Source organism: Oncorhynchus mykiss, chromosome 12, assembly GCF_013265735.2.
Source record: "Oncorhynchus mykiss isolate Arlee chromosome 12, USDA_OmykA_1.1, whole genome shotgun sequence".
Lineage (NCBI taxonomy): Eukaryota > Metazoa > Chordata > Actinopteri > Salmoniformes > Salmonidae > Oncorhynchus > Oncorhynchus mykiss.
The window spans coordinates 42112937-42139701 of NC_048576.1; the positions used below are offsets into that span (position 1 = coordinate 42112937).

At 42.6% G+C, this 26765-nt stretch overlaps 1 protein-coding gene across 5 annotated transcripts in view; it reads left to right on the forward strand.

Annotated features, from left to right (window-relative positions):
* Positions 1-26765, forward strand: part of robo3 (roundabout, axon guidance receptor, homolog 3 (Drosophila)) — a 280104-nt gene that overhangs the window by 184473 nt on the left and 68866 nt on the right. For 4 of the 5 annotated variants that reach the window (XM_036937600.1, XM_036937603.1, XM_036937601.1 and 1 more), the window contains exons 3-7: positions 18411-18568; positions 25163-25283; positions 25551-25689; positions 25839-25966; positions 26652-26663. In XM_036937600.1, the coding sequence (XP_036793495.1) occupies positions 18411-18568; positions 25163-25283; positions 25551-25689; positions 25839-25966; positions 26652-26663 (558 nt within the window). The remainder of the gene's footprint in view (positions 1-18410; positions 18569-25162; positions 25284-25550; positions 25690-25838; positions 25967-26651; positions 26664-26765) is intronic. The other variant, XM_036937604.1, reaches the window with a different exon arrangement.

Below are 26765 nucleotides of genomic sequence, written 5' to 3' on the forward strand. Positions count from 1 at the left end.
ATCTGACTAACTAGCTAGCTAGTACTCTCTGAAATCACTGACTCATGTTGGAACATTGGTAACATTGTGAAGATAACTTGTGTCTCTAGAGACTAGCTAAGCAAGCTAACACGCCACACCTGCCAATCGTCATCCTTACCTCAAAGTGTTTCTTCAGTTTGGAAGTGGAGTGTCTGGATGTCGACAGCAGCTTTACCGTGGGCAAACATAGTTTGCATTGAACTGTAACATTCCTGCCCTTTTCTTCTTTGAACACAAATTGTTCTTTGAAACGCCATCCAAAAAATGCACTGCGTTAGCGCGCCATAACTTTTTATTTTGTGACCGTGTATGTTGCTCAGGCGGGAAGATCAAAGTAGCACTTTTTCAGTTGACTGAAGCTAACATGAAAGGTAATTAAGAAAACAGGGCATTGTTTCATGAACATTTATTTCCAGCAAACATCCAATTAGAATCTTATAAGTAATTATATACTTTTTCAAAAGTATTGGTAATCTGATTACAAAGTTTTTGCTGGTAACGTAACGGATTACAGTTTTTTTGTAATCCGTTACTCCCCAACCCTGAACACACTTTTACATGTACACATATACATACACAGGCAAGGTTTCTCTCTCTCTCTCTCTCTCTGTCTCTCTGTGTCTCTCTCTACATTTACATTATAGTCATTTTAGTAATTTATCCAGAGCGACTTACAGTTCCTTCATCCTAAGGTAGCTAGGTCAGTCAACCACATATCACGGTTATAATAAGCGACAACAAGACAAGTGTGAGTGTTAGTGCAAGAAAGGAAAGGTTGTCTCTCTCTCGCTCTCTCTCTCTCTCTCCACCCCCATAACGCCTTACTCCCCCTGATAATGAGGGCCTGCAGGTCACAGTCACCCTCCACATTGACCCGAGCAGTCGACACACACTCATTTATAACTCCAATTTGTCGCCCTGACAGGTCCGGGTGTGAAAGGCTGCTGGGAGGCCGAGGCACGGGCGTTTATTAGCACTTAGAAAGCCCTAAAATGTTGCACCTTGACAGCTCACCTCGTCCATCTCTCCCTCCCCAGCCTCTGCCGGCCTCCACCGACTATTTTTGTGGCAGTCCGAGCCACCGTGTTTTATGTCATGTGAGGTTGAGATACGGACGTAGTTTTTTCGTGGTTATGGGACGTGTTTTCATGAGATGCCCCGGCCAAAGCTGATGAGTTTTGAGAAGCTGTAAAGAACTGTATGCTTTCTGTCATGCATCCATTCTACATTTACATTGTAGTTATCCAGAGCAATTTACAGTTAGTGCATTCATCTTGGCAAAGTCAGTACACTTTTCCTCAACAAAGTAGTTATCAGCAAAGTCAGAGCTAGGGGGGAGGGGGGAGACAAGTGTTGGGTTCAGGAATGTTTTTTTTTTTTTGTGAGGGGGGGATTTTTTAAGGTACTCTTTGAAAAGGTAGGATTTTAGGTGCTTTCGGAAGATGGGTAGGGACTCTGCTGTCCTAGCTGTCACCACCTGGGTGTCATAAGGGGGGAAGGAGGAAAGTGGCTGGACAATAGAAAGCTTCGTGACGGGAAACCTGATTTGTAAGCAGTATTACCTCGTATAGATACCCAAATGGAAACACGTATTTATCAAATATGCAAACGCTGTGTTTCACACATTGTCTCATCATCTTCTGTCCAGTAAAATAAAACAGAAAAAAACAAGTATCATATGCATGGCGGTGTGTCAGAACTCCCCTCAACCTGGTGGGTCCTGTGCGTTTTCTCGGTCATAAAGGAAATCATTTTTCATGCCCCGTCACCGCCGGGGTGGGGCCAGCTGCCTTTCATCCATCAGCCGCCAAAAGGTTGGTGTTTGGGGGTCTGTGAGGGTAAGGGGAGGAATCCCCAGCTGTTGTGTGTTAACTGGACTCAGCTGACGGGCCTAACCAGGGGAGACAGTGTCTAAATGAGTTGCTCGACAAGGAAAAACACGCACCACAAAAAAAAGAGGGGGGTGAAATGAGGGAAGGAGAGAAGTAAATGCACCATCAGGGTCCTGTGGCTGGGGGGGATGGACCATCCTGGACTGGACTGATCCCCCCCAGCTTCCCCTCCTCCCCCTTCTCATTTCCCTATCGTCCCCAAGGCAATATCTGTCTGGGTCCTTCAGTGCTTGCCTCACCATAGCAGCCCCAGCCTTCCCTGCCTCCATCAACCAGTCTCATTATCCAGAGTGGGTCCTTCCTTTATCCCTATCGGGAATTTGGAGATGATGAAACGTCCAGGGGAGAGCATCGAGGGAGATTTGTGTGTGTGTGTGTGCGCGCGTGTGTGTGTGTGTGCGCGCGTGTGTGTGTGTGTGTGTGTGTGCGTGTGTGTGTGTGTGAGGGGTCTCTGGGTGGGACAGATGTCCAAGCCACACGTGCCTTTAAGCTCCAAACAAGCCCCCCCCTACACATACACGCACACCTCCCCCTCAAAGCACCCGTCCAGCTCATGCCACCAATCCCCCCCCAACACACACACTCACACACATGCACACTCCATGACAGCTGTGGTCCTAGCAGTAGACAGGGATATCTGTCTGCGTCCCAACACTAATAGCCCCTCCATTATGAGGGGTAACTAGAGATTGTCTGTCCCGGAGGTACACACACACACATGCGCACACATACACACAATCTGACAGACACTTCTGCAATTTAAAAGCAGGAGCAGCATATGGCTATCAGGTTTCACACCAAATGCCATTGATTATTTAGTTTCCAAAAATGTAATTTATTTCTGCACAATGCATGCCATTTCAGTGTATAGCCTACCAAATTCTTACCTGGTCTACCTTATGAACCCATGTTGACATAGACTATCTGCCATGTTGAGTAGATTTGTAGAACCAATAAGGCATTTTACAAGAACCAAATAAAGAACATGTAAAGGTGTGTGCAAGGTTGGAGTAATGGATTACAAAAAAAACTGTAAATGTAATCCGTTAAGTTACCAGGAAAAAATATTGTAATCAGATTACCAATACTTTTGAAGAAGTAGATAATTACTTTTAGGATTACTTTCAAATTTAGAAGGGATGTTTGCGGGAATTTTTTTTTCATGAAACAGAGCCAGAACAATAAAAAATGTGTTACTGTCCCAATACTTTTGTAGCTCACTGTATAACACCCCACCCAACAGACTGTCACGCTGCGTAACGCGGCTAACTAAGCTTATCATCACACAAAGCTGTAAAATATTACAGATAGTCATGCTAATGTTTGGTGTTTGCGCTAGTGCCCAATTGACTCCCATTCACTCCTTGAAGGAGAGCTCTCCTTGTCTCAGAATTGCCCAGAATGCACAGGGTGCTGCTCAAAGAGCGAAGAGACATGAGAAAGGAGTTAGCTGTTACTTTAAAAGTCACTCTAAAACCCGACAAAACTCAAGGAACATTATATATTATGAGGTTTAAATGGCTCAGCTTCAAAATGTTAGTGATCAATTTAGTGATACCTGAGCCCTACCCATACCCTAGTTATTGATGAAAAAACAGGCACTACCCACCCTAACCCGATGTATAACGTCAGGGCCCGTCAGGCTCGCATCGGGTAGCAGAGCTCTAATGTCACTCAATGTGTGTATGTGTGGCTGCATGTGTATTTGTGTCTATTTGTGAATTTACAGGCTTATCCTAGTGAAAGTGTAGGGGTCAGGAACCCATGGGGCCCCCATGGAGAGGTCCCCTAAGGCCTACCATCTGCACACCACCCCCAGTCCCACCCACCAACAATCACTTTTATTGATCACCAATTCGGGGACCACTCCAAGACACTCAATCCCCCCACCCCCTATACATCTGCCTATGCATCTGGTTTCTGAGACAAAATAAACATATATCTCCCTCGTAGAGAAAACAGACATGCAAACCATAAGGCCATATAGACTGGGTTTCATGTCTGAAAAATATGTCAAAGATGACATTGTGACATTCTTGAGGGGTGGAGTTCAACACATAATTCAACACATAAGAGATGAGGCAAAGATTGCGTACATTGACCTTTTCATTATAGGCACTGGCCCGTTTCATTGAATGTCAAACACACCCCATCGATACAGCACAGGAGACGGAGGCTTAGACAGCTATGAATAAACTATGACTTTATGTATATCCAGAGTCGTATAACGTATTAGGATTTGAATCTCCCATTTGGAATCGTATCAGGGGTCTGGGGGGCTTGTTAAAGTGTGTGTGAGGATATTATGTTTCACTGGTTTCAAATCAGATCAATGCTTGAGGATGATAAAACGCAGTGATTAGTGTGTGTGGAGCCCTCAATAACCTGTCTCCTGTGTGTGTGTGTGTGTGTGTGTGTGTGTGTGTGTGTGTGTGTGTGTGTGTGTGTGTGTGTGTGTGACAGATTGCCTCATATCAGCTTGAGATGCAAGTGGACAGATTGTCAAATGACCGCCTCAAACCCCCACACAACAGAGCCTGAACACTCACTCTCTCTCTCCCCCTCGGTCCCCACCAGCCTAAGACCATCCCTCAATCTCTGTCTCTCTCCATCATCTACTTGAATATTTATTAATGAGTAGGGCTAGGGCTGGGCGACATGGCCAAAATCTCATATCCCGATGTAGGTAATTTCATATCCCGATAAACGATATAGCACATTTTCTGTAAATTCAATTTAGAATATAATATAGAATGACCACATGTAAAGGCCTATTTCTTATTACAGTTTGAATTATACTCAACAAATGAAAAGGTACTTTACTCATATTTGATTATTTATTTTATTGAGAACCTGTGCAAATGTTCAATTAAGCATGTACAAAATCTTAAAAAGGTAAATAGAAAACACTTCAACTATAGTTACAAACAAAACAAATATAGGCCTAAAATATATATACAGTGCCTTGCGAAAGTATTCGGCCCCCTTGAACTTTGCGACCTTTTGCCACATTTCAGGCATCAAACATAAAGATATAAAACTGTATTTTTTGGTGAAGAATCAACAACAAGTGGGACACAATCATGAAGTGGAACGACATTTATTGGATATTTCAAACTTTTTTAACAAATCAAAAACTGAAAAATTGGGTGTGCAAAATTATTCAGCCCCTTTACTTTCAGTGCAGCAAACTCTCTCCAGAAGTTCAGTGAGGATCTCTGAATGATCCAATGTTGACCTAAATGACTAATGATGATAAATACAATCCACCTGTGTGTAATCAAGTCTCCGTATAAATGCACCTGCACTGTGATAGTCTCAGAGGTCCGTTAAAAGCGCAGAGAGCATCATGAAGAACAAGGAACACACCAGGCAGGTCCGAGATACTGTTGTGAAGAAGTTTAAAGCCGGATTTGGATACAAAAATATTTCCCAAGCTTTAAACATCCCAAGGAGCACTGTGCAAGCGATAATATTGAAATGGAAGGAGTATCAGACCACTGCAAATCTACCAAGACCTGGCCGTCCCTCTTTCAGTTCATACAAGGAGAAGACTGATCAGAGATGCAGCCAAGAGGCCCATGATCACTCTGGATGAACTGCAGAGATCTACAGTTGAGGTGGGAGACTCTGTCCATAGGACAACAATCAGTCGTATATTGCACAAATCTGGCCTTTATGGAAGAGTGGCAAGAAGAAAGCCATTTCTTAAAGATATCCATAAAAAGTGTCGTTTAAAGTTTGCCACAAGCCACCTGGGAGACACACCAAACATGTGGAAGAAGGTGCTCTGGTCAGATGAAACCAAAATTGAACTTTTTGGCAACAATGCAAAACGTTATGTTTGGCGTAAAAGCAACACAGCTGAACACACCATCCCCACTGTCAAACATGGTGGTGGCAGCATCATGGTTTGGGCCTGCTTTTCTTCAGCAGGGACAGGGAAGATGGTTACAATTGATGGGAAGATGGATGGAGCCAAATACAGGACCATTCTGGAAGAATGAAAGAACCTGATGGAGTCTGCAAAAGACCTGAGACTGGGACGGAGATTTGTCTTCCAACAAGACAATGATCCAAAACATAAAGCAAAATCTACAATGGAATGGTTCAAAAATAAACATATCCAGGTGTTATGCAGAACTAAGAACAGATATAGCCCCTGGTTCACTCCAGACCTGACTGCCCTCGACCAGCACAAAAACATCCTGTGGCGGACTGCACTAACATCGAATAGTCCCCGCGATATGCAACTGTTCAGGGAAGTCAGGAACCAATACACACAGTCAGTCAGGAAAGCTAAAGCCAACTTCTTCAGGCAGAAGTTTGCATCCTGTAGCTCCAACTCCAAAAAGTTCTGGGACACTGTGAAGTCCATGGAGAACAAGAGCACCTCCTCCCAGCTGCCCACTGCACTGAGGCTAGGTAACACGGTCACCACCGATAAATCCATGATTTTCGAAAACTTCAACAAGCATTTCTCAACGGCTGGCCATGCCTTCCGCCTGGCTACTCCAACCTCGGCCAACAGCTCCCCCCCCCCCCCGCAGCTACTCGCCCAAGCCTCTCCAGGTTCTCCTTTACCCAAATCCAGATAGCAGATGTTCTGAAAGAGCTGCAAAACCTGGACCCGTACAAATCAGCTGGGCTTGACAATCTGGACCCTCTATTCCTGAAACTATCCGCCGCCATTGTCGCAACCCCTATTACCAGCCTGTTCAACCTCTCTTTCATATCGTCTGAGATCCCCAAGGATTGGAAAGCTGCCGCAGTCATCCCCCTCTTCAAAGGGGGCGACACCCTGGACCCAAACTGTTACAGACCTATATCCATCCTGCCCTGCCTATCTAAGGTCTTCGAAAGCCAAGTCAACAAACAGGTCACTGACCATCTTGAATCCCACCGTACCTTCTCCGCTGTGCAATCTGGTTTCCGAGCCGGTCACGGGTGTACCTCAGCCACGCTCAAGGTACTAAACGATATCATAACCGCCATCGATAAAAGACAGTACTGTGCAGCCGTCTTCATAGACCTTGCCAAGGCTTTCGACTCTGTCAATCACCGTATTCTTATCGGCAGACTCAGTAGCCTCGGTTTTTCGGATGAATGCCTTGCCTGGTTCACCAATTACTTTGCAGACAGAGTTCAGTGTGTCAAATCGGAGGGCATGCTGTCCGGTCCTCTGGCAGTCTCTATGGGGGTGCCACAGGGTTCAATTCTCGGGCCGACTCTTTTCTCTGTACATATCAATGATGTTTCTCATGCTGCGGGCGATTCCCTGATCCACCTCTACGCAGACGACACCATTCTATATACTTCCGGCCCGTCCTTGGACACTGTGCTATCTAACCTCCAAACGAGCTTCAATGCCATACAGCACTCCTTCCGTGGCCTCCAACTGCTCTTAAACGCTAGTAAAACCAAATGCATGCTTTTCAACCGTTCGCTGCCTGCACCCGCACGCCTGACCAGCATCACCACCCTGGATGGTTCCGACCTTGAATATGTGGACATCTATAAGTACCTAGGTGTCTGGCTAGACTCTAAACTCTCCTTCCAGACCCATATCAAACATCTCCAATCGAAAATCAAATCAAGAGTCGGCTTTCTATTCCGCAACAAAGCCTCCTTCACTCACGCCGCCAAACTTACCCTAGTAAAACTGACTATCCTACCGATCCTCGACTTCGGCGATGTCATCTACAAAATTGCTTCCAACACTCTACTCAGCAAACTGGATGCAGTTTATCACAGTGCCATCCGTTTTGTCACTAAAGCACCTTATACCACCCACCACTGCGACTTGTATGCTCTAGTCGGCTGGCCCTCGCTACATATTCGTCGCCAGACCCACTGGCTCCAGGTCATCTACAAGTCCATGCTAGGTAAAGCTCCGCCTTATCTCAGTTCACTGGTTACGATGGCAACACCCATCCGTAGCACGCGCTCCAGCAGGTGTATCTCACTGATCATCCCTAAAGCCAACACCTCATTTGGCCGCCTTTCGTTCCAGTTCTCTGCTGCCTGTGACTGGAACGAATTGCAAAAATCGCTGAAGTTGGAGACTTTTATCTCCCTCACCAACTTCAAACATCTGCTATCTGAGCAGCTAACCGATCGCTGCAGCTGTACATAGTCTATTGGTAAATAGCCCACCCATTTAAACCTACCTCATCCCCATACTGTTTTTATTTATTTATTTTTCTGCTCTTTTGCACACCAATATCTCTACCTGTACATAACCATCTGATCATTTATCACTCCAGTGTTAATCTGCATAATTGTAATTATTTGCCTACCTTCTCATGCCTTTTGCACACAATGTATATATAGACTCCCCTTTTTTCTACTGTGTTATTGACTTGTTAATTGTTTACTCCCTGTGTAACTCTGTGTTGTCTGTTCACACTGCTATGCCTTATCTTGGCCAGGTCGCAGTTGCAAATGAGAACTTGTTCTCAACTAGCCTACCTGGTTAAATAAAGGTGAAATAAAAAAATAAATAAATAAAAGTTAGAATGGCCAAGTTAAAGTCCAGACCTGAATCCAATCGAGAATCTGTGGAAAGAACTGAAAACTGCTGTTCACAAATGCTCTCCATCCAACCTCACTGAGCTCGAGCTGTTTTGCAAGGAGGAATGTGAAAAAATGTCAGTCTCTCGATGTGCAAAACTGATAGAGACATACCCCAAGCGACTTACAGCTGTAATCGCAGCAAAAGGTGGCGCTACAAAGTATTAACTTAAGGGGGCTGAATAATTTTGCACGCCCAATTTTTCAGTTTTTGTTTTGTTAAAAAAGTTTGAAATATCCAATAAATGTCGTTCCACTTCATGATTGTGTCCCACTTGTTGTTGATTCTTCACAAAAAAATACAGTTTTATATCTTTATGTTTGAAGCCTGAAATGTGGCAAAAGGTCGCAAAGTTCAAGGGGGCCGAATACTTTCGCAAGGCACTGTATATATTTTTGGTGGCTTGCCTGTTTTCGCATATTATTTTGGCATTAATACATGTCACATATCAATTTGCATTTGGTACCTTGGGTTGAGTGTTTGCACCAGCTCACGAAACCCCTGTTTCTCGACTGTGTAAATTGGGGCCATGTCTTTGCAGATGTAAGTTGTAACGGCAGCTGTTATCTCCTTCCATCTTCCTGATTCTTTGCCATATGGTGGTGCCGCGGGCAAAAGCCTCTTGCAACGTCTGAGTCGGGCGTTTGTTTTGAGCACTCGACTGTACTTTTTTGGGTCTCATCCGTAGTCTCTCTCCGTACTGTTTCACAGGGCGGCAGGGTAGCCTAGTGGTTAGAGCGTTGGACTAGTAACCGGAAGGTTGTGAGTTCAAACCCCCGAGCTGACAAGGTACAAATCTGTCGTTCTGCCCCTGAACAGGCAGTTAACCCACTGTTCCCAGGCCGTCATTGAAAATAAGAATTTGTTCTTAACTGACTTGCCTGGTTAAATAAAGGTAAAATAAAAATAAAAATAAAAAACTGTTTCACATGATTCTTGCGTAGGTGGTAAGAGGTTAGTGGTGTTTGAGCCTGTTGTAGGACCTGGCCTGCGGCATATTTTGCAGTGGACGGTTTTCTGGTCCTTGTCAGACTTTTTATACCCAAACCAAGTCCGTGCGACCAGTGTTGCTCCTCTTTTCGGTACCAGCTCCGTGTCTCCGTGCTCTGTGTCATGTTCACTCTTCCATGTTTGTTTGTGTTGCACATTTCCTTCCACACGGCATGTGTGGAAGAGCGCATAGTGTCGTCCAATTGACGAAAAAGATTGCCGTAAAGAGTGTGATTTGCGACACAAGGAAATAAACGATAGAGCACAATATGAAACGCTAGAGATTTTTCTATGGTCACATGATATATATATATATCGTCATATCGCCCAGCCCTAGGGCTGCTGAAAATGACTTGTCAGGAGGAAAAAACGCACACAAGCATCTTCCTGAACATCTGGTGAATGTGATGAACATTTGATGATACCGATAAAGTAGATTTTTAATTAAAAGTGAGCCGCCTGCCTGCCCCAAGCATTTATGTCAAATCATGAGCACAAACAATGCACTGATATATTAGCAAGGACCTGACATTGAATAGTGTCGTTGTAGTGGGGGCATATTGTAAGTGTGACACATTGCAAAGAGTCATTCGCCGGTCACTGGTGAAGAGATTGATATTATAAATACACAATGTTGATATTGTTGATTTTGTTTATATGTGCAACTTCTTTTCTTTGTTTGATTCAATGTAATGGATATGTTTGCATGTAGATGACAGAGTGGTAAGCTTAGACTTGTTTTTTGTCAATTTGTATGACTGTATTTGTCATTAGTGTACACAAACAGCTACATTGGATGAGAGACGCACGTTGACAGCTAACTCAAAACAGCTGTGCCTTGTGATTGTTGACTGTAAAAGAGCTAGCTCACACAGAAAAGGCGATAGATAGATGGTGATAGATGGAATGGGGTTTCCTTCATTAGGGTCTACCTTTCTCATACAGTCCATTAGTGTGTTTTGTTTATAAGCAATGCTTGTGTGTATCTGTGTGTATTATTATTATTATTTTTTACAAATCTGTGTCTATGTGTGTGTGCATGTCTCTCGGCTTGTGTGGTGTGTCCCGCTCTGTGTGTCCGTGTGTGTGTGTTTCCCCCTCCTAATTGAAGTGGACCGTGCAGGCCCTGCGGTAAGGATTATACCTGGCTTTGTTGAGAGGCTTCCCCCAAGGGGGCGTCAGTAATGGCGGGTCAAGGGTCATCTGCTTAATCTTGCCCCACAGGGGCTTTATGGGTAATTGTCAGTGCTTAATCAAGTTTCTGTGGAGCCCTCTTCTCTCAAAGCTGCTGGTTTATGGGCCCTGGTCAAAAGTAGTGCACTAAATAGGCACTAGTCTTCCATTTGGGATGCATACAGTGAAGCCAAGACAAGGAAGGAGAGCGAAGAGAGGAATCCAAGGAACTAGGAGCAAGGGCCCCTTGTATAGGGTGTGACAGGTCAACTCAAGCTTTCCCTAACCTTGTGGCTCTCCAATCCGGACCCGGGAAGTAGCAAGCTCAGTAGGTTCCCCCAAACCACATGCTGTGAATGGACGGGTCCCTAAGTAGTTTTGGTGGTGCACTGTTTTGGTCTGGGTTAATGATGTTTGGGTAAAGGTTGATATGATGTTGAGATAAGGTCAGGGGCTGTGTGTGTGGTGTGAGCGGTTTAACACCAGCCTCAACAGTTAATTCAGTTTATTCACCCCAGAAAACATATATCTCTAACATATATCTCTGTGGCACTGTTGGGTGAAAATAAAACAAATCCCCAATTCTCTCTCAATCTGACACTTCAATCTGGTATTACCTTGCTTATAAACAAAACACGCTGATGTATGTAGACACACACGCACGCACCCACGCACACACACACACACTCGAGAAGGGACGCCACGCTATCTTGACATTTGGAGAAATGATCACAAACGTAAGCGATGAGAGGGCCCCATTGACAGAGATAGGGAGTCCTCATAAGGGAGGTTACCCATCATCAGTATAGATAAAGAATGTCCTCATAAGGGAGGTTAGCCATGACATAGATAGGGAGTGTCCCCATAAGGATGGTTATGGTAATGTGCTCAGGTTTTGTTGGCTTTTCTCATCCTTCATTATAGGAGCGAGTTGTCATTAATCAGATTAAGTTCAGATCCACCCTGCTGGGGTGACATTGCGGGGACATTAGTGGCTAAATTACAGTGTTAATGACCAGCACAACCCCCCAGGGTAAGCACATACACTCACACGCATGTATAAGTACACACACACAGATTGGTCCCTTAAAGATCTGTAGATTGAGTTTGAGACGAATTCATTACTGTAAAACAAGGCAGTTGCAGGGTACTGAATTGGGACCTACCGTCACTCTCTATTCAATCAGTTGCAGGGTACTGAATTGGGACCTACCGTCACTCTCTATTCAACCAGTTGCAGGGTACTGAATTGGGGCCTACCATCACTCTCTATTCAATCAGTTGCAGGGTACTAAATTGGGGCCTACCATCACTCTCTATTCAATCAGTTGCAGGGTACTGAATTGGGGCCTACCATCACTCTCTATTCAATCAGTTGCAGGGTACTGAATTGGGACCTACCGTCACTCTCTATTCAATCAGTTGCAGGGTACTGAATTGGGGCCTACCGTCACTCTTTATTCAATCAGTTGCAGGGTACTGAATTGGGGCCTACCGTCACTCTCTATTCAATCAGTTGCCGGTTACTGAAATGGGACACACCTGTGAACTGTTTTCAACACTAGTGTTTTCCTTGTCTAATAGTGAGAAATAACAGTCACCACCTCTGTCCCTGGTAGAGTGTTCAGCAATTAGGCTAGTGTTAATTAGTCTCACTCACACTAAGTGAGAAAGGAGGAAAAACACGTATTCTCGGTTCGCTAAGGGATAGTGATGCTTTTTGGAGTGTTTCTTTAAGATTTTAAATCTGAATATCTGAATAGTAGACCATATAATAATTGAGCGCAGTTGCAATTAATGCCTTCCAACTTGTCTTCCATTTTTTGGAGGAACACTTTTTGGATGGAAATCTTTCCTCTGATCATTTTACTGGCAGATTTGACTGCTCCGCACTTTCCATACTCATGGGAGAAGGTTCAGTGTGGACGTAGTGAGAACGTCTACGCATTGATATCATTTCTGAATATTACTAATCAGGTCATCATAACGTATGCAACACATTCACCCCCATGACTCTCTCACACATCAATAAATCATCTACCAGCCTTGATGTCCCAATCTCAAATTCACACATATTTTCAAAGATGAGTGTGCGATTTTGTGTTGAAAGCTGAGTAACTTTAGAAGGTGAAGACACCCCCTATTTTCACAAGTTTCCCATCAGCTAACTGTGAGACAGAAGCTGACGTGAAAGCGAATTTTTTGGCAAGGTCCATTTTTACAAAAATGGGGTTATGGGGTGATATTTGAGAAGGAAAGGAGCCTGGGGTTAGACAGTGATCCCTCTCATAGTTTCAGGTACACCCCAGCCGCCCACCCCTCCAAATCCCTAGTGGCTTAGGCCAGGCTGCTAGCTCGAAGGCAAGTGTAGCTTTGGCCTCTTTAGGTAGGCCACTGTATGTCAAGATCTCATCTGGGAGCAACAAAAGCCTGGATCACACCTGAAACCTGATAGGGACTCAAAAAGAGAAGGAGAGAAAGAACAAGGAGAGAGAGAGAAAGAAAGAAAATGCCTTCAGGTAGCGACCGCAAGCAGGAGGCTTAAGAGAGATGAGAGGAGAAAGCGGGATGAGGGGAACGAAGGATCTGGGGGTGACTGACCGAAGACACCTTACAGGCAGATCATTCATGCATTATTAATAGGTGGATAGAGAATATGAGAGCGAGAGAGAGAGAGAGAGAGAGAGCAGTGACGTGCGGTGCGGTTGGTGTCTGAGTAGGCACTGGCGATTATCAATGCGAGATGTACTCACAAATAAACCTTGATGAAGCCCAAGTTCACCGTACAATGGATATCTCCAACAACCAGAGTGACATAGGCTAGAAAATCTTTAAATTACATTTTTAAAAATCCCCAAATGTAAATACCAATGTAACCAGCGTACACAAGCTATAGCCTCCGATAGCGGCATATTTCATATCAACCGACAAAATGACACACTACTCAACTCAGCTCAGCCAAAGACCGATGTAGCATCCACAGATACACTCAATAGGGGGCACTAAAAGTTCAGTATATAAACGTATTTCATTCGAAAAGTTTGAAAAGCAAACGCCTTAGCCTTTCACAATGCATTTACAGTTCTTCCAAAGCACCACACACACACACACACACACACACACACACACACACACACACACACACACACACACACACACACACACACACTAATAATAATATTATTATGTGAAATATTATTACACACATACAGTTGAAGTCGGAAGTTTACATACACCTTAGCCAAATACATTTCAATTCAGTTTTTCACAATTCCTGACATTTAATCCTAGTAAAAATTCCCTGTCTTAGGTCAGTTAGGATCACCACTTTATTTTAAGAGTGTGGAATGTCAGAATAATAGTAGAGAGAACAATTTATTTCAGCTTTTATTTCTTTCATCACATTCCCAGTGGGTCAGAAGTTTACATACACTCAATTAGTATTTGGTAGTATTGCCTTTAAATTGTTTAACTTGGGTCAAACGTTTCGGGTAGCCTTCCACAAGCTTTCCACAATAAGTTGGGTGAATTTTGGACCATTCCTCCTGACAGAGCTGGTGTAACTGAGTCAGGTTTGTAGGCATCTTTGCATGCACATGCTTTTTCAGTTCTGTCCACAAATTTGTTGCCCACAGTTCTGCTCACAATATGATTGATGTCAGGGCTTTGTGATGGCCACTCCAATATCTTGATTTTGTTGTCCTTCAGCCAAAATTGCCACAATTTTGGAAGTATGCTTGGGGTCATTGTCCATTTGGAAGACTCATTTGTGACCAAGCTTTAACTTCCTGACTGATGTCTTGAGATGTTGCTTCAATATATCCACATCATTTTCCTTCCTCATGATGCCAACTCTTTTGTGAAGTGCACCAGTCCCTCCTGCAGCAAAGCACCCCCACAACATGATGCTTCACAGTTGGGAAGGTGTTCTTCAGCTTGAAAGCCTCCCCCTTTTTCCTCCAAACCTAACAATGGTTATTATTGCCAAACAGTTTTATTTTTATTTCATCAGACCAGAGGACATTTCTTCAAAAAGTACCATCTTTGTCCCCCCATGTGCAGGTTACATCGATATAGGACTCGTTTTTACTGTGGATATAGATACTTTTTGTACCGGTTTCCTCCAGCATCTACACAAGGTCCTTTGCTGTTCTGGGATTGATTTGCACTTTTCGCTCCAAAGTACGTTAATCTCTGGGAGACAGAACGCGTCTCCTTCCTGAGCGGTATGACGGCTGCGTGGTCCCATGGTGTTTATACTTACATACTATTTTTTTGTACAACAGAACGTGGTACCATCAGGTGTTTGAAAATTGCTCCCAAGGATGAACCAGACTTGTGTAGGTCTACAATTTGTTTTCCTGAGGTCTTGGCTGATTTCTTTTGAATTTCCCAAAGAAGCACTGAGTTTGAACTTGTACCTGTGGATGTATTTCAAGGCCTAACTCCAATTCACTCAAATTATGTCAATTAGCTTATCAGAAGCTTCTAAAGCCATGACATCATTTTCTGGAATTTTCCACGGTGTTTAAAGGTACAGTCAACTTAGTGGATGTAACTTCTGACCCATTGGAATTGTGAAATAATCTGTCTGTACACAATTGTTAGAAAAATTACTTGTGTCATGCACAAAGTAGATGTCCTAACTGACTTGCCAAAACTATAGTTTGCTAACAAGAAATTTGTGGAGTGATTGAAAAATGAGTTTTAATGACTCGAACCTCAGTGTTTGTTAACGTCTGATTTCAACTATATATTATAATTAAGGTTCTAACATAATTTCCACATCAACAATCGAAATGACTGAAAATTCAGTTTAAAACGTCAAAATATTGTCTCATCAAAACAAAATTCTAGCTTTATAAATCAAATGCATCAAAGGGATGTTGTGTATTTTCATGTTCAGTTAAACAATAGCCTAACCCGCAAATTGCAAAGAAAATGGAAATGAATTAGGCCTACCTTTACTTTTAAATTAAGTCCATTTGTCTGTCCTTCACACCTCTCAGTGTGACAGCATTTCATGGCCAAGGATGACACTTTTTTTTTAAACCTTTATTTAACTAGGTAAGTCAGATAACAACAAATTATTATTTTACAATGAGGCCTACCCCAGCCAAACCCTACCCTAACCTGGATGATGTTTGGTGAATTGTGCGCCGCCCTATAGGAATCCCGATCATAGCCAGTTGTGATACAGCCCGGGATCAAACCAGGGTCTGTAGTGACACCTCTAGCACTGAGATGCAGTGCATTAGACCGCTGCGCCACTCAGGAGCCCTAAAATGATCAAACCTGGCTTCCATTTGAACACTGATAAGGTCCAAAATACTGTAAAACATTCCTCTCCTCTCATCTCTGATTGGCTGTGTGCCAGGCTGCTTTGTCAGGGTGAGTATGATACATTAGATGGGATGATTTTCTGTCCCTTCCTCTGATGGTCAGGAGGTGCAGGTGTTGGTCTCCCTCTCTGAATTATACCAAGTTATCCTTGAAAATACAACTTGAAAACGTTTGGGGTGCAGTACAGTGTATATTTGTCTTTTCCTTTTTCTAGCTTCAATAATTTCAAGGGATGTGGGCGACAAATTATGTAGACACGGCCAAATGAACAGAGCTTACCCACACACGCAATACGCATGCACAAAATATGAAATTGGCTCAATGCAACAAATGAAGCTAGGCAAAGCAGTGAGGTCTATGCTGTTCATTGACAGTGACTGGAATCAGGAACGGCCGCGAATGCCCGCAAGTTTTGAATGGATTTGAATTGATGGGAAGGAAGGCATGAATACCCTAACACGTTTTGATGCAGTTATAGCACATTTTGAGATTTTGAGCATAAAACAACCTTGAAAGAAAACAGATGAAAAATGATGAAACAGCTTTTCATAACAGCTTTTCTTATTAGATTATCACAGGGTAAGCACTGCCACTGAATGAAAGACAGTGTCTTGTTTTGTTGTTCGCATGAGACCAAATTATGATTGTCCTCCGCAGGCCTATCAGTGAGATGGTTATTCAGCTCTTCATGTAATTGGCTGACACACTCACACATTGTTGACATAAGGGTTGAAGTTACCCCTAAGCACTGATCCAAGGTCATATACTCCCGTTTTTACTCCCAATGGTTAAAGTTGGGACTAACAGATGATAAGATGACTCTAGATCTGTCATTAAGGGCAACTTCTACCCAAAGCACTGAAACTACCTAGAACTCTGTCCAAACGTTTCCAATCACTAGCCACTTGTGGCCTAAGTGAAATACGAACAAATACCAACTCCACTATCCTCATAGTTATTTTTAACACACTAATACAGGCTACTGCCATTTTCCAACAGACTCCATTCAGTTTAATCCATATCATCAGCAGCCTGGCATCACAGTATATTGGATCGAGTCCAGAGCAATATCCCTTCTCCTCATAAACTTTATCCTCACGGAAACTTTATCCTCTGGTGCTAGCTTAAGGGCATAGCCAGGCACCAATTGGATAGTGGCAGAGTGAAATAACGATTGAATGCGGGTCAATTCGGAGAGATACGGAAGGAGAGCAGCAGACTACACTAATGGAAGTGGCGAAGAGGTGCAGAAGAATCTGATAAAGAGTCATTCAATGGGAATACAGATTGAGGGAAGAAGAAGGGTTGATGGTTGATTACAACTGGCCTGTAGGTGTGGTTTGATAGAGGGTGCTTGGTTATTTTTGGTAGAGTTGATGTTGTTGGTGTGCGTGGTTGTATGTGTGTGTAGGTGTGTTTGTGAGTGTTCGAATTTCTATAAGCTTTTGTCTTATGCTCTGTGTGCAAGTGTGTGTACATGTTTGTCTCTTTTGTATGTTCTGTAAGTGTTTGTATTTCTGTCTCATGCATATGGATGTGTGTGTGTGTGTCTGGGGAGTGTGTTAGGCCGATTGAATAATTCATCCACCTTGTGTCAGAAAGGAGCCTGTCCATTATTGATGAGCCGCTATGCCACAGACACACACACACACACACACACACACACACACACACACACACACACACACACACACACACACACACACACACACACATACACACACACTCAGGACATTGAGTAAATGAAGACCATAGGGAGGCAACACGCACACACACACATGCACACACACTCAGGACACTGAGTCAATGAAGACCATAGGAAGGCAACACACACACACCAATTTTTTAATCACAAGTCATATCATTATTATCCCAGTATTGAGGGGCTTTGGGTCATTCAACTAAATCATACACTGAGAGCCGCTCCTGCGTGTTGAATTTCATCTGTTTTGCATTCACCCTTTTTTTAAAACTAGACTTGATAGCGGAGACAGTACAAAGCTTCATGGCATACAGGTCGTACTTACACATGAAACTTAGACTACATTATAATGCATTCATGCAGCCACCCTGCGCAGTGAAAGATGTGGTAGACTACCCTAACTTACGATTTCTGATGTGGACTTTCAAGGTATCTTTGTGACTCTCCCTTACAGAGGGAAAAGCAGAGCTATTATGATCTTGCTATTACCACTCCAATTGTATTACATCAACACGAAGTGCTTAGGGGGTTAGGGGTTGTTTTGGAATTGGGAAGTAGGCGTAGTACTCTGTATCACCCTCTCTCTTTTCAATTCAATCTGCAATTGTGCTTTATTGGCAATAAATATGTACGGAAATTGCCAAAGCTAACTATAATAATGAATGTTTGCTGGATAATAACAATTGGCCCCCCTCTACCTCCGATATCTTACCAGTCTTGAGGGATGACTTCAGGCAGACACCCAGTGACGTAGTCGTGGCGGCAGGGGAGCCGGCGGTCATGGAGTGCATCCCCCCGCGGGGCCATCCGGAGCCCACCATCTCCTGGAAGAGGAACAACATGAAGGTCAACGACCACGACGAGAGGATCACCGTGAGTCCTATCCATCTGTATATAGACCTCTGTTTCATCCTTCTATACTTTCATTGTTGTGGCTATGCAAAAAAGAGGCCTGTACAGTGCATTTGGAAAGTATTCAGACCCTGTGACTTTTTCCACATTTTGTTACGTTACAGCCTTATTCTAAAATGAATTCAATTGTTTTTTCCCCCTCATCAATCTACACACAATACCCCATAATGACAAAGCAAAAACAGATTTTTAGAGATTTTAGCTAATTTAACCATAAGTATTCAGACCCTTTAGTCAGTCTTGATTGGTGAAGTGCTGCAGAGATGGTTGTCCTTTTGAAAGATTCTCCCATCTCCACAGAGGAACTCTGGAGCTCTTTCAGAGTGACCATTGGGTTCTTGGTCACCTCTCTGACCATGACTATTCTCCCCAGTTGCTCTGTTTGGCCGGGCGGCCAGCTCTAGGAAGAGTCTTGGGGGTTCTAAACATCTTCCGTATAAGAATGATGGAGGCCACTGTGTTCTTGGGGACCTTCACTGCTGCAGACATGTTTTGTTACCCTTCCCCAGATCTGTGCCTCAACACAATCCTGTCTTGGAGCTCTATGGACAATTCCTTCAACCTCATGGCTTAGTTTTTGCTCTGACATGCACTGTCAACCGTGGGACCTTATATAGACAGCTGTGTGCCTTTCCAAATGATATCCAATCAATTTCATTTTCTACAGGTGGACTCCAATCAAGATGTAGAAACATCTCAAGGATGATCAATGAAAACAGGATGCACCTGAACTCAATTTTGAGTCTCATAGCAAAGGGTCTGAATACTTATGTAAATAAGGTATTTCTGTTTGTATGTTTTTGCAAATGTATTTAAAAAATCTTAAAATCTGTTTTTGCTTTGTCATTATGAGGTATTGTGTGTAGATTGATGAGGGAATTTAAAAAAAAATCAATTTTAGAATACGGCTGTAACAACATCTGGAAAAATCAAGGCGTGTGATTACTTTCCCAATGCACTGTATATCTGTCTATCTATTATATCTATGACATAGTCCCTTCAGAAAGTATTCACAACCTTTGACTTTTTCTTAATTTTGTTGTTTAAATTTAATTTAAAAATGATCAAATAATAAGTTGCATGGACTCTGTGGCAATAATGGTGTTCAACATTATTTCTGAATGACTACCTCGTCTCTCTTCTCCACACATACAGTTATCTGTCGGGTCCCTCAGTCGAGCAGTGAATTTAAAACCACTAAGAACAGGGAGGCTTTCCAATGCCTTGCAAAGAAGTGCACCTGTTGGTAGATGGGTGAAAATAAAATAAAAATCAGACATTGAATAGCAGTTTGAGCATGGTGAAGTTAATAATTACACTTTGGATGGTGTATCAACACACCCAGTCACAACAAATATACAGTCGTCTTTCCTAACTCAGTTGCTGGAGAGGCATGAAACTGCTCTGGGAGGCCAATGGTGACTTTAAAACACGTACAGATTTGAATGGCTGTGATAGGAGAAATCTGAGGATGGATCAACAACATTGTAGTTACTCCACAATACTAACCTAATTGACAAAATGAAAAGAACGAAGCCTGTACAGAATAAAGATATTCCAAAACATGCACCCTGTTTGCAGAAAGGCACAAAAGTAATACTGCAAAGAAATGCGGCAAAGCAATTAGCTTTTTGTCCTGAACACAAAGTGTTATGTTTGGGGCAAATCCAATACAATACATTACTGAGTATCACTCTCCATATTTTCAAGCATAGTGGCGGCTGCATCATGTTATGGGTATGCTTGTAATCATTAAGGACGGGGGAGTTTTTCAGGATAAAAAAATAATTGAAATGAAGGTAAGCACAGGCAAACTCCTAGAGGAAAACCTGTTTGTTTGCTTTCCACCAGACACTGGGAGATTAATTCACCTTTCAGCAGAACAATAACCTAAAACACAAGGCCAAATCTACTCTGAAATTGCTTACCAAGATGACAGTGATGTTCCTCAGTGACCGAGTTACAGTTTTGACTTAAATATACTTGAAAATTGATTGGAAGAACTGAAAATGGTTGTCTAGCAATGATCAACATCCAATTTGACAGAGCTTGAGGAATTTTTGAAAATAATAGTCATATAATTATTTATTGTGTGTCCCTTTCAGGAAATATGTCTCACAGCTCAACAAACAACAGCACAGCATCACCAATAGGTGCATAAATACATAAATCACAAGCAATAACTACAAAATAAAACACAATTGGGCAAATGTTGCACAATCCAGGTGTGGAAAGCTCTTAGAGACTTATCCAGACAGACTCACAGCTTAATCACTCCCAAAGGTTCTTCTACAAAGTATTGACTCAGGGGTGTTTTTTTTCCGATAAATTACCAAACATTTCTAAAAACATGTTTTCACTTTGTCATTATGGGGTATTTTGTGTAGATGGATGAGAAAAATATATATTTAATCCAGTTTGAATTCAGGCTGTAACACAACAAAATGTGAAATAAGTCAAGGGGTATGAGTACTTCTGAAAGCACTGTGTGTGATATAGACACACATGGCATTTTAATTTCATTCATAGGACATTTGAAAAACATTTAAACACAACCATATTGTTTTACAATTCATACATTTGACAACCTGCCCATTTGAGGTTTGAACCTACAATATTTGGGTGCCAAACCAGGACTTTCATCCTCTGTACCACCAGGGAAGCCCTCTTTCATCATCATAAATGTTCAGTATATAGCCATGGCAGTATGGCCAATCAGGAATTCTATGCTTCTTTTTAAGCATTCTTAGACGTAACTAACCCAGGGAAATACTAGTAACTGGGCTATTCACCATTATTTTGTGTATTCATATACTTCTTAAATACAGAACCGTCAAACTAAATACGATTATTTTTTTTAATAAATTTTGAATTCAGGCTGAAACACAACAATATATGGAATAATTCAAAGGGTATGAATACTTTCTGAAAGCACTGTAAGTCGGAAGTTTACATACACCTTAGCCAAATACATGTACATTTAAGTTCAGTTTTTCACAATTCCTGACATTAAATCCTAGTAAAAATTCCCTGTCTTAGGTCAGTTAGGATCACCATTATATTTTAAGAATGTGAAATGTCAGAATAAGAGTAGAGAGAATGATTTATTTCAGCTTTTATTTCTTTCATCACTTTCCCAGTGGGTTAAAGATTTACATACACTCAATGAGTATTTGGCAGCATTGCCTTTAAAATGTTTGTCTTGGTGGCCTTGGGCCATTTTGCCACAACTTTGGAAGTATGCTTGTGGTCATTGTCCCTTAGGAAGACCCATTTGCGACCAAGATTTAACTTATTGACTGATGTCTTGAGATGTTGCTTCAATATGTCCACATGATTTTCCTACCTCATGATGCCATTTATTTTGTGAAGAGTACCAGTCCCTCCTGCAGCAAAGCACCCCCACAACATGATGCTGCCACCCCCGTGCTTCACGGTTGGGATGGTGTTCTTCGGCTTGCAAGCCTCCCCCTTTTTCCTCCAAACATTACGATGGTCATTATGGCCAAACAGTTCTATTTTTGTTTCATCAGACCAGAGGACATTTCTCCAAAAAGTACGATCTTTGTCCCCATGTGCAGTTGCAAACCGTAGTCTGGCTTTTTTATGGCGGTTTTGGAGCAGTGGCTTCTTCCTTGCTGAGCGGCCTTTCGGGTTATGGCGATATAGGACTCGTTTTACTGTGGATATAGATACTTTCGTACCTGTTTCCTCCAGCATCTTCACAAGGTCCTTTGATGTAGTTCTGGGAATGATTTGCACTTTTCGCACCAAAGTACGTACGTCTCTAGGAGACAGAACGCGTCTCCTTCCTGAGCGGTATGACGGCTGCGTGGTCCCATGGTGTTTATACTTGCTACTATTCATACTATTGTTTGTACAGATGAACGTGGTACCTTCAGGTGCTTGGAAATTGCTCCCAAGGATGAACCAGACTTGTGGAGGTCTACAATTTTATTTTCTGATCTTTTGATTTTCCCATGATGTCAAGGAAAGAGGCACTTAGTTTGAAGGTAGGCCTTGAAATACATCCACAGGTATACCTCAAATTTACCCAAATTATGTCAATTAGCCTATCAGAAGCTTCTAAAGCCATGACATTATTTTCTGGAATTTTCCAAGCTGTTAAAGGCAGTCAACTTAGTGTATGTAAAATTCTGACCCACTGGAATTGTGATACAGTGAATTAAAGTGAAATAATCTGTCTATAAACAATTGTTGGGAAAATTACTTGTGTCATGCACAAAGTAGATGTCCTAAACGACTGGCCAAAACTATAGTTTGTGAACAAAAAATTTTGTTGAGTGGTTGAAAAACAAGTTTTAATGACTCCAACCTAAGTGTATGTAAATTTCCGACTTCAACTGTATATACAAGTAGAACCTAGAATACCTATATCTATACCTAAGTTTAATCTTTCTATCATTTAAGCGTTTTATCCATAGACCCTATGGTTGTATCCCTTAGTTTGTCAGCTGAACACTGGTCAATACTGTATGACAGTTATATGCTCAATGCTATAATGGACACTCATGTGTATGGAATTGCATTGATTTTTGATTATCGGCAATGACGGAAATGAATAGATTATACAGCACATTTAGTTGAATCTATTTGAAGATGTAATGGCAAAAGCAGACCCACCACAACAACAGAAGCAGACCCACCACCGCCTCTGCTCACCCTGAGGCTTTAAGCACTCAGATACACTATACAATACACTACAAGTCACTTATCTAAATAGAACCCAGCTAGCACATAACATTCTAAGAGCCACATGTTTCGTAGAGCTTGGGGGGAGCATGGTTGTCCTATGGTTAATTTGCATACAATCTTCCCACAACTTTCTAACTTTCTGGGAGTGGTTCACCATCGTTGCTTGGCTTTGGAAAATTCTCTGCACATTTAAGGAACTTCACACAATAAAAACAATGATATTATTGGTATTTTATTAGGAACTTTCGTAATAATTTTTAAAAATGTAACTAGGCAAGTCAGTTAAGAATACATTCTTATTTACAATGATGGCCTAGGAACAGTGGGTTAACTTCCTTGTTCAGGGGCAGAATGACAGATTTTTACCGTGTCAGCTTGGGGATTTGATCTTGCAACCCCACGTTTGCGTTTAATTTAATAAATAGTTCAGAGAAAGTTAAAAAACAATGTTCTCCTGTGGGTATTTCTGTACTTAAGCACATTTCCTACAGGATTCCTCATAGTTCTATTTTAAGTTATGTTCTCAAATTGTTCTGAGAACGTTAAGAAAACCTCCCATAAAAACCACAAGAAAACTTTGGTAACGTTCAGAGACCTTTCTAAGAATGTTATTTAAAAACATATACATTCTGTTCTCAGCATCAACAAAACTCTCAATCCTCTTGTTAAGTGTGTTCAGGTGTGTTGGCCACACCCACTAATGGGCTACAATTGATCTTAAAGAGAGCCCGTTTCCTTTGAAATGGTGTCTGTTTGAATAAACTTTTTTTTAACAGCTTTGTATGGGTAAAAAATAAAACGTAGCATGCTAGCTCCATCCTGCTGGTGAAGTGGACTAATTCCGTGGATATAGAACAGGAGATTATAGGTTTGAATCTCTCTGATGCCTAGTCACAATAAAAAATACATGTATTTCCATGATTAATGCTTAATGAAATACATTTCCACGTGTCCTATCTGTGCTACGATTTCAAAAAAGTTCACCCAAAATAAGCTAGTCATTTTATAAAAAGTTTTATTGAAACATAATTTATTTTCTCAGAGTTTTAATAAAGACCTCGCAGAAAAACATCAGAAAACCTCCATGCAACCTAAAAATAAACGTTCCCAGAACAGGCGAAATGTTCTGTTTTACTGGTCAGGAAACGTATTGCTTCGTTCCCACAACCAATGGAAACAAGAAACATACGTATCCACAACGTCCAAGGAACCAAATGTGCTAGCTGGGAAGGCTCTTATTTAATATACTCTACATTTGTTGGGAGAGAGAAATAGAGAGAGTGGGGTGGGGTGAGGTGAGGTTGGAGAAAGAGAGAGACAGACAGAAACAGAACGAGAGAAGGGTGGTATATAGAGTGAGCTAGAAAGAGAGAGAGGCAATGTGATGCCAGGGCTGTGGAGAGAGATTGAGCGAGAGAGAACAAGGGAGAGATGGAGGGAGAAAGAGAGCGAGAAAGAGAAGGAGACAACCATAATCAGAAACAGATAACCAAATGCCTAAAATGTTGTTTACTCAATATATAACATGACAGAGTGAATGGGCTTGGGGACATGACAAGAACATCATCACTCTTCCCTCTGTGGTGGCTTTTAAGGGAACACCGTGGCTTACTTCTTGACCAGTGGAGGCTGCTGAGGGGAGGACGGCTCATAATAATGGCTGCAACGGCATTAAACCATATGTTTGATGTATTTGATATCATTCCACCTATTCCGCTCCAGCCTTTACCACGAGCCCGTCCTCCCCATTAAGGTGCCACCAAGCTCCTGTGTTTCTGACTAACATGTTTGCTTATCCCCTCTCTCCCTCCTTTCCAATTCCTTTCCCCTTAACTATAGATCCGAGGAGGAAAGTTGATGATTTCAAACACGAGGAAGAGCGATGCGGGCATGTTTGTGTGTGTGGGCACCAATATGGTGGGAGAAAGGGACAGCGACCCAGCAGAACTTGTGGTGTTTGGTGAGTGGAGTTTCAACATATATTAAGTTTTCCCTCTCCTCCTCAACACATTCAAATGCTCTGTGTTTCCTCTTCTCCCTCTGTTTCTCACATTTTATCGTCTGCTGTGAATTCATCATCTTTTCCCTACTTCTTCCACTCTCCTATCTTGCCCCCCTCTTTTCTCTCCCCATCTTTCTCTCCTTGTTTTGCTTTTTCCTCCCTCTTTCTTTCTTAACTTAGCTTGTTCTCTCTCTGACCATGTCTCTGTCTCTGTCCATCTGTCAGAGCGGCCCATGTTCGTTAAGCGTCCAGTGAACCAGGTGGTGCTGGCAGATGACATGGTGGACTTCCTGTGTGTGGCCCATGGAGACCCCGCCCCCACCATCCGCTGGAGGAGAGAGGAGGGAGAGCTGCCCCGTGGCAGGTGAGGACACACACAAAGATAGATACACACACACACACACAACATCACATTAGCATTGGTCACCAGAAATCAATGAGGGTGAATGGATCCCAGTTAGCATGCAGTACTATCCTATCAGCTCTTCTCTGCTACTGTTGTTGTTGTTGCAGGTCAGAGATCCGCAGTGACCACAGCTTGCGTCTGACTCAGGTCCGGGCCGAGGACGAGGGCACCTACACGTGTGTGTCTGAGAACAGCGTGGGAAAGGCAGAGGCATCGGGCAGCCTGCAGGTCCACGGTAAGACCGGGCACAACACATGGGGATTCACACACATGAAATGCAAGCCCACTGACTGGTACAGAGTGACACACACACATAAGTGGAGACACAGGCACATACACCAATAGGAGATTATGGCATGGAGTTGCGTGGAGATTATTGGCTGTTGGGAGATGATTTCGTTTGGAGAGTGCAGCTGCAATATTAATGGGGTATGCCAGTGTGTGTGTGTGTGTGCGCGTGTGTGTTTCGTCTACAACACACTCAGAGTAGAGGAGACAGCCAGAGGGGTTTCTGTTTGAGCACATCTCTTTCAGTCTGAGCCCTCTCACTCCCAATCTCCACCTCTCCCTTTACACATGCATCCCTTCATTTTTGACCTATAGCCGTCATATCATAATACCTATTCATACCAGGGATTGGGGTCAATACCATTTCAGTTCAATCAATTCAGACGATGAACATAAAGAGTTTGAAAATGTACTTGCAACGTGGCATTGATTTTCTATAAGGAAGTTTCAATTTCACTTCCTGACTTGACTAGTAAAACATCATCTAACCATGATACACTGATTCTTGGTTCATTGGACTGCACTGCTCATTCAATCATCCTCAAGTCTCAACTCAACTCGACCCATCTCATTTTCATTCATCTCTCTTTTTTTTCTCTCCGGTCCATTTTTTTCCCATCTCTCCGTCCCAGTGGGTCCATTTAGTAAGTACACCATTTCATCTCATCTCTCTGCATGTAGCGTGTGTCGAGTGAAGGACAAGGATTGATCTGATTGCTTGCAATTGGGTCTCGTCCATGCGGTTG